This window comes from Anopheles ziemanni, chromosome 2 (genome assembly GCF_943734765.1).
Source record: "Anopheles ziemanni chromosome 2, idAnoZiCoDA_A2_x.2, whole genome shotgun sequence".
NCBI classification, from domain to species: Eukaryota; Metazoa; Arthropoda; class Insecta; order Diptera; family Culicidae; genus Anopheles; species Anopheles ziemanni.
The window spans coordinates 26515474-26528350 of record NC_080705.1 but is presented as its reverse complement, the minus strand read 5'-3'; the positions used below and the strand labels follow the sequence as shown (position 1 = coordinate 26528350).

At 45.2% G+C, this 12877-nt stretch overlaps 1 protein-coding gene across 1 annotated transcript in view; it reads left to right on the top strand.

Moving 5' to 3' along the window:
* The window catches only part of LOC131293296 (ankyrin-3-like), a 60172-nt gene extending 48355 nt beyond the window's left edge, over window positions 1-11817 (top strand). Inside the window, exons 9-18 of the mRNA XM_058321376.1 lie at window positions 878-973; window positions 1980-2204; window positions 2278-3971; window positions 4041-4301; window positions 5397-5399; window positions 6312-7532; window positions 9641-9826; window positions 9953-10039; window positions 11138-11249; window positions 11334-11817. Coding sequence (XP_058177359.1) covers window positions 878-973; window positions 1980-2204; window positions 2278-3971; window positions 4041-4301; window positions 5397-5399; window positions 6312-7532; window positions 9641-9826; window positions 9953-10039; window positions 11138-11249; window positions 11334-11796 — 4348 coding nt within the window. The 3' untranslated portion in view covers window positions 11797-11817. The remainder of the gene's footprint in view (window positions 1-877; window positions 974-1979; window positions 2205-2277; window positions 3972-4040; window positions 4302-5396; window positions 5400-6311; window positions 7533-9640; window positions 9827-9952; window positions 10040-11137; window positions 11250-11333) is intronic.
* The last annotated feature ends 1060 nt before the right edge of the window (window positions 11818-12877 follow it).

Sequence of the window (12877 nt, the reverse complement as noted above, 5' to 3'; positions counted from 1 at the left end):
TTTGATAGCAAGTTTACAAATGCATTTCATTGAACTAACGGCTGTAATATTTTCACAATTAAATTTTGTTTGTTGATTTCCTACGAGGAGCTTGGCGCCTCCATTAAGTACAAACGGTTACCAATGTGTTCTATTCAGTAATATTTTACCATTTATTGTTTTAGCAATAAGTTTACATTACAAGATGCACACTCATACAACACATGTATAAGGAGATTGTGTTTTATTTTGTTTTATAGTTCTCTTCAACTAACAGCTTATTTACAATTGGTAGAAGATTGCATAAAATAACATTCGCATCAAATCCAAAGGAAACCAAAGCTGTTTAAAATTCGTTTTGAAATTAATTGTTTCCAATAATTGTTTAAAAAAAAATGTACTTACGTATTCGATGAAATATTCGCTGAACATTTATTAATTTTTGAAATATTCTTTTTCTTTTCTCTTTTTCCTTGACTTTTGTCCCTGTGTCATTCGTACCTGTTATACTTGAATCCATGAAATGCGTTACAATCCCACTATACGTTTCAATACTATTTTTCGCGTAACGTTTTCCTCCCCGGTTCTGGCGTTATTCTTTCGCTGCGAACATCCACTCTTACTCTCCCTTCCCGTTTGTGTATGTGTGCTGCGTGTGCGTTCGTGTGCCTTTCACTGAATTTCACTCACCAACGATGTACGATATCGCACTTTGCGAAATCCAATGTACGGCCTTCAAAACGAATCCTGATCTACGCGAACCAATGTGCATCAACATACTTTTCCTTCATCCATCGAATCATCACAAACGTCTTCGCCGTTGGACACACGACAAATAAAAAAATAAACGTACAAAAAAAAAACCATGAACAATCACACTCCAATTATGGTACTAAAGGCTAAGCAGCAACGATGCACTGTCGTTGACTATCGATCGATTGGCCAACATGTATTGTGGTGATCGGAAAAAGTTTGTTCCGCTGTGTAGGGAAAGGTACATTCCATTTGATTTGCTTCTGTTTGTTCGTTTGTTTAATTGGAGTTTGATCTTTTGCTAACCAAAAATAACCGAAGCGATTTGCGTTTGTACTATGTGTGCGCTGATATTATTATTAATTTGCTCATTTACTACGTTCGTCATATGATTTGTCTAACTGCATGACACGGTTCTGTTTTATTCTCGCGTATTACTTGGCTTTGCATTTGATTTTATTTTATTTTTTATTTTCCGCTTTTACTTTCACATTAATTCATCGTTGTTCAAGTTCTTTGAGACATTTAAAAATCCCAACATTTCCAACCTTGTTTAGAAACAATTTTCTGAAATGTTTTACCGAACACTTGTCTCAGTGCAAAAGGTGTTTTTTTTATGGTCGAGTTCTGATTTATCGTTTTATGACACTTGACTCACGTACATCGGGTCCAACACACTCAATGCTTATCAGACAAACGGTCGCATTCTTTCGTCACACACGCGTTAGCTATTTGTTGTGATACTTTGAAGTTTAAAAATAATCTATTGATAACAGTGGAGGAAACCAGTTTTTATGGAGCAAACTTCTGGACCAGCCACTCCGTTGATTTGTTTTAACGGAGTGTTGCATCACAACAAATACGGGACTTCGTTTCCTGCTTCCCTTTAACAGGGGTACCCCATGCACAATGCCCCCCTCTTAAGTAGAGGACATTCGGTAATGTCTCACTGTCGTCTTAAAGCATAATGTTCCCGTCGGTGTTGGTTCTAATGTTTTCGTCTATGTTCCACTAGGAATTGTTGAAATGTATTCTCTACCTTTACTTTTCCCCTTTTGTAGTGCTCATACATATTCATGTTCATCGTAGTAAAACATAGTGGAGTGTGTAACACGCTCCGATACTAGTGCGGTTTTTACTTTTTCGTTCCGTTTTGCCAACGCCAAACATGCCTCCCCCGAGGGTGCTTTGGCTGTTGTATGTGTGTGATACTAATCGATTTCTCCTTCTTATTCCGTGAACGATAGATTTCTGGTATCGTTCCTGGTCGATGCACGCGGTGGGGCGATGCGCGGATGCCGTCACAGTGGCGTCCGGGTGATCGTTCCTCCCCGATCGGCCGCACAACCAACGAGAATCACGTGTCGGTACGTGAAACCACAGCGTATCACCAATGCGCCGCCGTTGATGGAAGGAGAGGCACTGGTGAGCCGCATCCTCGAGTTGGCCCCGGTCGGTGCCAAATTCCTTGGGTAAGTTCGTACAAATACTTCTAGCTTTCTGCCCCCTATCATGACGTACCTTCAATGCTATCGTTCGTTACAGGCCCGTGATCCTGGAGGTGCCACACTTTGCCTCGCTGCGAGAGAAGGAACGTGAAATCATCATCCTACGCTCGGATAATGGCGAGACCTGGCGCGAACATACGCTCTACGACAGCGAGGAAGCGATCCACGACGTGCTGAACGAGACGTTCAAGGGTGACGCACTGAACTTCCTCGAGGATCTGCACACAAACCGTATCACTCGCATCCTGACGAACGACTTTCCGCACTACTTCGCGATCGTGTCCCGCATTCGGCAGGAAGTGCACGCTATCGGGCCGGAAGGTGGTACAGTGTCAGCCACAGCCGTCCCGCAGGTGCAGGCCATTTTCCCACAGAACGCACTAACCAAGAAGATCCGTGTGGGATTGCAGGCGCAACCGATCGATATGAGCACAACGGCGCATCTGCTTGGCCGCAGTGTGGCCGTTTCGCCCGTAGTAACCGTGGAACCCCGCCGTCGCAAGTTCCACAAGGCGATCACACTTAGCATGCCAGCACCGAAGGCGTACAATTCGGGCATGATCAACCAGTATTCGGGCAACGCGCCCACACTGCGGCTCCTGTGCTCGATCACCGGAGGCCAGAACAAGGCCGTCTGGGAGGATGTTACCGGCTCGACGCCGCTCACGTTCGTGAACGATTGTGTTTCATTCACCACGACCGTGTCCGCACGCTTCTGGCTGATGGATTGCCGAAATATCAACGAGGCCACGAAGATGGCTACCGAGCTGTACTCGCAGATGGCGCATGTCCCATTCATGGTGAAGTTTGTCGTGTTTGCGAAGCGCGTCGACCAGAGTGAGGCGAAGCTAAGCGTGTTCTGCATGACGGACGACAAGGAAGACAAGACCCTCGAGCACCAGGAGCATTTCACCGAGATCGCTAAATCGCGCGACATTGAGGTGTGCGAGGGTCGCACGATCTATCTGGAGTTTGCCGGGAACATGGTGCCGGTGATGAAGTCGGGTGAACAGCTTGCCTTGCAGTTCAGCGCGTTCAAGGAAAACCGACTGACGTTTACGGTCAAGATCAAAAACGCACTGGACGACCTGCTCGGACGCATTTCGTTCATGAACGAGCCGAAAGTGGCCAAGGGTGAACCGATTCAGACACCGCTCTGTACACTAAACTTCACGCTTCCCCCGGAGAAGTACGGGCTGGGAGGGGACGAGCTTGAAACAACATCCGAGTTCGACCAGAGCTCGACGGAGATACTGAACAGCAGCAGCGAACACCAGGCCGTCGTGAATGCCGCCAATCGGGCGAAAACGTTTAACTTTACCTTCCAGAATGGCGATGCAGCGAACGATATCCACAAGGCGGACATTAAGATCACGGACATTTGTAACCTGCTCGGATCCGACTGGCCGTTGCTGGCGGACGAGCTCGGTATCGCACCGACCGACGTGGAGCTGATCCGGACCGAGTATCCGGACGATGAACCGCAGCAGGCGATCGTGATGCTACGGCTCTGGTTGCGCCAGGCTGGCCGAGATGCGACCGGCAATGTGCTCGAGCAGGCTTTGATCAAAATCAACCGACCGGATATTGTGAACAAATCGATCACTAACCTGGAACCGGTGACGGACGAGTACGAGCGGCAGGTGGCACAGCGACAGATCGGATCTATGAACGGACTGGATGAGATCGATCCAGCCAAAGTGAACGGTGTGGCATCCGGCAAGCTGTATGGTAGGTTGAACTAGGACGCACTGCATTCGTAAAAAACTATCTTATCATTCTTTCTTTCTCCATTATCAGAATCTGGCCATGAGGCAACGGAAGAGAAGCAGGAACACGAAGCGGTCGAAAAGCACCAACAGCAGTCGCCCGAACACGCCTCGCCAACCAACTCTTCCCCGGACACGACAGAAGCGTATCAGCAGATTCGGCGCGAGAGTGAAATCCTCGGCATTGCGGCGGTCAAGAAGGAGGACCTTTCGACGCCCCCACCCAGCCCGGCCGACTTTAGCACGCAAGTGAGCCAGACCAGCCAGTCCGGTTCCGATGAACGGCATGACGGTAAGTTTTTTTTTTTATAATAAGAGTGTTTCCGAGTGTTCGAAAAAAACGCGTTTTCGGATGGTTTTGTTTTTCGAAACTCCCTCTTGTTTGGCTCGCCCTATTTTTCTCGTCAAATCAAACTCCTTTTTCCATTTCTCCCATTGACCCCTCCCCTGTTCCAGTTTAAATGACTCTCTTCTAACGCCCGTGTCTCTTTCGTGTCCGACGAACGGAGGATTTAGGAGTTTTATTAATGTTTTAACGTGTGGTTTAGGTTTGGATAATTTTGCTCCTAGAGTTATTATTTGTTTCCTTTTACATTGTTTAAGTTAAAAGAGTTATTTTCGTTTAACAATTTACTTGCATTATTCAACAAACCTTATGTTTACATGTTGTTTTCCTTTTTTTTTATAATTTGGATTCCTCCACTTGAAGAGACTGTACTAGTTGTTTCATTTCAACTGGACGAATAATTTCAAACACATGATTCCAATACGATATCCTAAACAAAACCATATCAGATAAGTTTGCCATCTCTCCCGCATTTCTCTCCATTTTCTCGATGAAATGTCATCACGGGACATGATTTCGTTTTTCTTCCTTATCATCGATTTCAGCACTACTACTACCCATTTTGCGTGTTTGTGGTTAGTGTTCGATTTGATATGAGTACTCACCCTAGATTAGGTTTTTCCCGTTAGTTGAACTGTTTGAAGAAATTGTGATGTTTCGTTTGATTTCGTATAATCTATAGATCTCAGCCCCGATTGATTTAGAGTGAAATTTTCGTGTGGTGTCGTCTACAACTCTAAAACAACTTTGTAGTTCTATTGTGTCTTTCTGTTCTTGCACCGTCGTACAATAGGGGTTTTTTTTATAGTGTGATTGTTGTTTGTGTCCCAATATAGTCCCTCTGATCGATAGTGTGTCACCGAAAGATATGTACAGTGTACGGTTGGTCGGTTTTTTGTTTTTGGAAAACATTCTTTGTTGGGTTTTAGTTCTGGCCTTTCTGTGGCAGGATCACTTTATTTCGAGCACGGACAAATATCACCAAACAGAAATGGCTCTACTAGGTTAATAAGGAACTATTCTTGTGGAGCTCGCAAGTAGCCGGTAAAGAGGATTTGATCAAACCACACTCAACCTGTTATACACTACGTTTACGTTTGTCTTACTTTGTTAACTATTATATCGTTTTGTATGTTTTGTTATGTATATGTTACATGTGTAAAACTCGTCTAATTTTGTACATGTCATCTGTAGTATTGACTTTAGTTAGTGTGTGTATTATTTGTTCATTTATCTCGGAGGTATATTTTGTAGATCAAAAAACTTCATTGAACGTTCCAAAACACACATTTTCGCCGACAATGGATGAGTAATGATGTGTTTCGATTTTAAATCAATCATCCATTTTTGTGGTATTAGCACGCAAAGAGTGACCAATTAGAATCAGCAGATTACTTCCATGCCGTGATTCATGAATTTTACTACAACGCTACCACAAGTAGCGCTTCATTGCTCGGCCACAGGCGATGGAATTCCTCAGGTTTTTGTTCTCTGTGTCACACTATTTCTGTAAGACTTCTCGCTCTTGCAGCATCTTTCACCCGTGCTTTTTGCGCTTCCCCCCGTCTTTCTGAGCCGTGTTTTCTACGCCCCTGGCCGATTTGCGGTACAATTGTGTGCAAAATTGAAAATCCTCGCTCGCAACCCATACTCTCGTATGCCGCGAATCAATTCATATTATGTCCCCGTCAACTAATCATAAATTCACCATTTATCTAATGTCACCCTTCTGTCCGTACTCCTACCCTCCAACCCATTCTATATGCGCCCATTCCATCCAATGAACAAAAAATTGCTCCTCCTCATTCCAAACGTCCCAAAAAAAACTCAAAATAAAACCATCGTCAACCGTGTCCAATACTACAACGCATGTCGCGCGGGAAACAACACGACGCTCCACAAAACAATCCAACATCAACACACACTCCCTTCGTCCAAACTCCCTGGCCACAACAGTCGCGGAGGATGTGCAAGAAATCATCCAGCAGGCCATCAAAGATCATGACACGCACGACGAGGACGAGGAGCAGGAGGAGGAGGAGAAGGAGGAGAAGCATGTTGGCGTTCCGGCGGTGGTGGTGGTGGCGGCGGCGGCACCGGCAGCGGTCGGATCCGATTCGGTGGCAAGCGACGATGAAGAGGAGGCGCCACGTAGCGGGGACGTCGACTCGGAAGGGTTCGAGCTGGAGCTGGAGACGGATAAGAGTGGCAAGGTGAAGACGATCAAGAAGCACTCGAAGGTGAACATTCTCATCAACAAAACAGTCGCCCCCCGGCCGACGGTGGGAGACATTGAGTGGGAGGCACCGGATCAGCCCCAGATCGAGATTTCTTCGGTAAACCTGGAGGACGTGTCGAACGATCGGCGGTACAGTCTGGATCACATTGATCCGGTAGCCGAGGGTTTGTCGGTAGTCAGCGGAGGGCGTGCGTTCGAGAAGTCCCTCTCTACACCGGGTGCCACGGAACAAAAGTCGGAACAGACCGTCATCATCTCGTCAGATAATAACATTTCCGAGGTTCCGGCCGACTATTCGGGCGACATCGATGAGTTCATATTTGTCCAGACGTCCCCGGAGAACTACGCCAAGATGGAACAGGAACGAAAGGCGGCCGGTGGGGGAGGCGGAATGGGTACGGATGAGGACGACAATAGCAACCTGGTGATCATAACGGAGGAGCACTACGACTACGAGTTGACCAGTGACGACGATCGGCGATCATCATCGCTCCTGGACGATCCTTCACCACCGGAAGAGAAAGATCTCGAGGGCTACACGGTGGCACCGGAAGGCCGGCCGTCGGGGGCCACGACGGGGGCCCAGAGCAGGTTCATTGTCGGTGGAAGCAGCAGCTCGGAGAGCGAGGATGACCCACGGCAAAGGCGCCACCAGTCGCAGTCGGGCGGCTCAACCGTTACCCGACGGACCGTAACAGTGCGAACGAAGCCCGTCCCGAGTGGACTCACCATTACCGAGGACGAAACGGTCGTGCTGATGGGCGAGTCTAGTCCCACGATAGCCGCAGGTCAGCAACCACAACCACCACCACCCGCCCAGCCACCGTCCAGCAGTACGAGCAACAACTTTTCCATCCGAACCGGTCCGGGATCGTCGAGCGGGTCGGACGTGGCCCTGCATGAAACCGCGGGTGAGCTGAGCGATGACGATGAAACAGGTAAATGGCGCACACTGTTCACTGTTCCTCCCTCTGCTCTCTCTCTCTCTTCTTCTTCTCTTCTTCTATTGATCTAAGCGCTTCTGTCCCACCCGCGACCTCAATTCCCTCTCTATACGAATACGTTCTCCCACCCATCCATATCCTTTTCCCCCACATGGGAAAAGTCTCACAACAGTGACCTCCGTTTCCTTTATGCTTTCTCTTACTCTCGACACTCACGGACTCACTTACGGACGCCGATAAAATCCCATCGCCCCCCCCCAGCGATGTACCGAATCGGGGTACAATAAAATAAATAACTATAAAATGTTTGTCATAGGTTTTCCCAATCACCACACTGCTGAAAGTATTTATTAATTAAATCTTAAATTGATCTATTTTGGCTCGTTAGAATATTGTTCTGTTTTTCATGAAAGTTAAGTTATTTTTCAAAAATAAATGCAAGGATTATATTTGTAATTAATATACCTGAAAAGTAGTCTAAAAAGTATTCAATTGAAAGTTATTCCAAAATTAACATACGATATAATATGTTGAAATGACACAATACTGGATAGGATAAAAATTTACAAAAGCTCATAAAGTGGAAAGTTGTCGAAGTTCCTTTAAATTTTCGAAGTTGCTTCGAGAGAGAAAAGTGAAAGAATAAATGAAGGTTGTCTAATTTTGTAACACCCATCTTTGACAGTACTTTGTTCTAGTACTCCGTATATTAATATTCTTTTATGTTGACCTAATATTATTTTATTTTATCCCGTTCTGAAAAACTAAAATTTAAATTCCGGACGATAGTTTGTTGTTCTCAACGGTACATCACTGCTCTCGTCTCCTCAAAACTCATGACTATCCATCGTCCATATGACTGTTCCTACCCTGGCTCACTTCACATCCTTACGTTCCACATCCGCGTTTCACTTCGTGTCTCTCGCGTGCGTATGGTGTTGTACTGTATGTGTACGTGCATCCTTATTTACATCCTCATTTCACTCCACGTGTTTTTCGGCACATTCTCGTGGGTTTGCTTTTCTGGCTTATGACACACGAGCAAAAGACTGGCAGATGTGTGGCCAATATGTGTCGCCAGTTCAAAATTTAATCGTAACGACGGTGCTAGTACATGTACGTCGCCTCCATCATACCTTCGTGTAGACACGTCACGTTGTGTTGGTTTATTAATTTTTGTATTGATTTTACCTCACATTCTGTTTTGTTATTCGTTGTGTCCACGGCGGGAAAGTAAATACCCTCTTTGGCCCTTTATCCACTTATGAACCGAATGCACTACTACTTTGCTTTGATGGTGAAATGTTCGCAGAAAGGGGGTTTTTGGTTACTGAAACGCTTACATCCATTTTGGGGCTTTCTAGTGGTGATTGTACTTTACGTTCGTGGTTCTGGTACTGTTTACTTGTCGTACTTGTTTGTTTGCTATTATGGTGCTCGTACAGATATTGCTTGTGTTGTTACACACCTTTTTAGTTTCCCGTAGTTCAGGGAACCACACGGCGAAGGATAGGAAATAGGCAAATTGTTATACTAAACCGGTATTCACTTAGAGGCGCTTGGGATACTATTTTTTGTTTGTTTTGTACTGGTGATGGTTGATAATCTCCTTTTACTCGACGAATTTCAGGTTGTCTACTTTGGTTCTTATTATTGGTTTGTAAATACTAGAACTTCCTCTCTATCATGCTGTAATTTTATAGGAAAAAACGATTTAATGGATATTGTTGTTGGCGGAAACTGGAAGGCGTGTTCCAAGCGTTCCGGAAGGTAGTAGATGGAACTTGTCCAGTTCATTTTTTGCATTTTATATTTGTTTAAATGAATGTAAGATTCTTCAAACCTTCATATTCTTAACCTTTCCTAAAACATGCTTAAACATACTCTATTTGAACACTCCAAACTCCTTCTGGCTTGGTCGTTATTTAAGGAGTTTTAAAATCCCTTTTCCAGTCGGTCTTCTAAAACCCCATCTCGATGTTATCCCTTTTTCGGTGTCTTGTACTTGTTCCACCATTTTCTTGAAAAAATAAAACTTGAACCAAAAAAATCAAACACTCTGTCTTTCGACCACCCACTTCCCTCTTCCCATTACAATAAAGGTAAAGTCAGCAGCGCCCAACCCACGGTGGAAGGTAGTGACGGGGCCGCGGTGGCCGAAGTGACCGCCGAAACGTTCCCCGTGTCCAACGCCACCGCCGGCTCGGGTGTGGCGGTGATCGTAACCCAAGCTTCCAGCGAACTGGTGGAGGACGAAATGCTGGTCGACGTTTCCTACGATGGTGGTGGTGATGATGTGGTGGAAGAGGAGGAGGAGGAGGAAGTGGAGGGGTTAGAGAAGGACACCGTCACCAACGTTGATCGTCATCCGAATCCGGTTCAATCCACCGCCGAAACTAACGTTGACGGAGAAGGTGTTGGTGGTGGTGTTGGTGGTTTCGCGCTTGCCCAAACGGATCCGGTTGCCGGTCTGGCAATGGAAGGCACCGGGGTTGAAATTAGTATGTAGTATTTCATACCTTACGTTTTTCCTTTCCGCTAGTCTGTGTCTTTGTGGAGCTTGTCCGCTGCCGCTCTGTTGCAGCGTTACTGTACTTTGGAGTGTACTACTTCTTTCTGCACCCCATCTTTTATTGTCGCTGTCTTTATCCGCCTCTACTCTGTTTCGATACTACTCCACCCTTCTCTCTATCTATCGCTCCTTCTTTCTTTGTTTTTTTCTCGACTTGATCCCGTAGCGTCTTGTAGATCCGTATCACTTTTCCTTTTAACCGTCTTCAGTCGATCATTTGCTTACTCCGAGTTACATATTCTCTTTGCATCTGCTCTGTCGTTGTCATTAGTCTTCTAACTTGTCCCTGTTTAATTTTCTTCGTTTGGCATTCCTTTTGCTTTCACCCCCGTCCCATAACTCATTGTATGTTATTAGTCTCTGTCCAGTTTCTTATCGCCACACGCACCTTCTTCCTAAACCTTTTCCTTGGTGTTAGTGGTTTGGTTCCCTGTTTGAAGACATTACTGCTCTTATTACATTTCTAACCGTTATAAATATTGTTAGAATTATACGACTTGGTTAGTTTTGCCAGTGGCAGTTTAGGCAGTAGTATTTGATAACGTAATTAACTATGTTTAAGATGGCGTACACGTGCTGCATTTACGTATATTCGGATTAAAGAGAAACGCGGTTGTAATTATTAGACACAAGATTATTTGCCGTAGAACTAACCGTTGACTATTGCTTTTTCGCTGCATCTTTTTTGTCTCCTCTCAATGCAACCATAACGAATATAACGTTAACAACTTCGGCCGTGGGAAAATAAAAAATAAACCAACCAAATGACAGCCTCTACTAGAGGACTAATAACGGGTTGTTAGAAAAAAGCATGATCCTCCAACTCTAATTCTGCATGAAGCTGTTATGAAAACTTAATTGACTGCATCGTATGATTGGCACATTTTGAAAATTATCAGGGATGGTGTTTTTAAAGTCGTTCTTTCCCTTTAAATGGATAGCACAGCAAAGAACAACCCTGGAAGCTAGAAGGAGGAAATTTTATACGAAGGTACTAAATGTATACACTTTTATCCAAACCTTTCAGAAAACTATCTCGTTCAAAATAATGATGCACCGGTCGGCATGGAACCGAGTGAGCCACCAATGGAACCGAAGCTTTTGCTTAACAATACTGTCGTCGATCAGTCCGATGATGGGTAAGTGGAGTGGAAGGAGTGAAGACGATGCACCTAGGAATTCCGGACGCTTTTAAAATACGGTTTATACCCTCCCCCCACCAGGAACGTTCGTACCACTATCATCACCACAACGACAACGCTAAACACGAGCGATGAGCTCCCGGAGGACCTGGAAGAGCAGCTACTGAGGCAGCTACGGGACCAGCAGTTGCTTCAGGAGCAGCAGGACCAGCACCGGAACGGCAATCAGACGGTGATAATTACCACTACCACCGCGGAGGAAGATCCAGACACGGGGTTGGAAACGACATCCACCACGACGACGCAAACGACAACGACGACCAAAACGATCACGCTCACCTCGGACGGCGATTTCCCGGAGGACGAGCTGCTGCAGAAGATTACAACGACCACAACGCACACGTCGCAGCCGAATGCGCCCGAGCTGGTGAAGGAAACCACCGTCACCGTCACGGAGATGGTCGACGGCCGGACGCTCGATGGTGCCGCGAAAGCGCTCAACAATATTGTAGACGACTTTATGAACCAGGAACGCAAGAACTAAAGCGAATAGTGAATGCACGTGCGTGTGATCGAGCGGGGGATTAGGTTAAATTGAGGTCGCTCTACGCCTAGCGTAGCCCAACACGGTTCTGTGCTGCTGCTGGACTTTCCCATCACCCATACGTGAAATAAGGATGATTTTTTCAGTATCCTATTCCGAATTCTGCGCCTTCAATCTGCTGGAAGGAGTTCGTTTTAATTTAAAACAATGCTTGCTATCCTAGCATCCAGTAAGATGGTCCGAATCCGTTCACGTAAACTACGACGGTATCTTCGTCCACGCCTTAGTCCAAGCTGTCGCTCCTAGTGCCTAACGCAGTGTCAATGGAGCAGATTCTACATTGCCAGCCACAGTCAGTTAGTTCTAACTCGTATTGCATTGAACGGCATCTTTTGGCAACGAACGATAGCATAGCTTTTTTTTCTACCACGTGCTCTTCAACTCTTTCTCCAAGAAACAAGAGTTGTAAAAAACGCAATCATACACACTGGTCAACCAATTCGCACCGGTATCAGTTGAGCTGTGGCCGACGGCCGTTTTCGGATTATTTAAAAGATCACCAGTGCGAGCCAATGAAGGTATGTGGGGTAGCGTTAAGGTGGAAATCAAAACACTAATTTATCCCTACATTCAAATGTAAACGAGAAATGTGTCGTGGTTTTTAGACGATATTAATGAGATCAAAATCGAAAACAATGAACAAAAAATCAATGGAATTAAGCTTATCGTACAAACATCATGCAGAAGAGAAAAAAAATAAAATTACAAAAAAAAAACAACAAATGAACGTCACTATATAGACTTTAGGGTAACGCATACAACGTTGACAAACACTGCATATAAACTATGTAACAGAAACAGAAGAAAAAAACGGGAAAACAAACTCTACTTTAGTCGATCACAAAAAAAGTACACGTACACACGAAAAAAAACGCAAACTTGCGCGGACGGACGGTATATTCATATACATATATATATTTATCTAACATTTAAGATGTGTTCGAGTTGCAATGTAAGGGAAAACCAACAGACGATGAAAAATATTGCATAAATTCAAATTGAGATTCGGGGAGATTCGGTT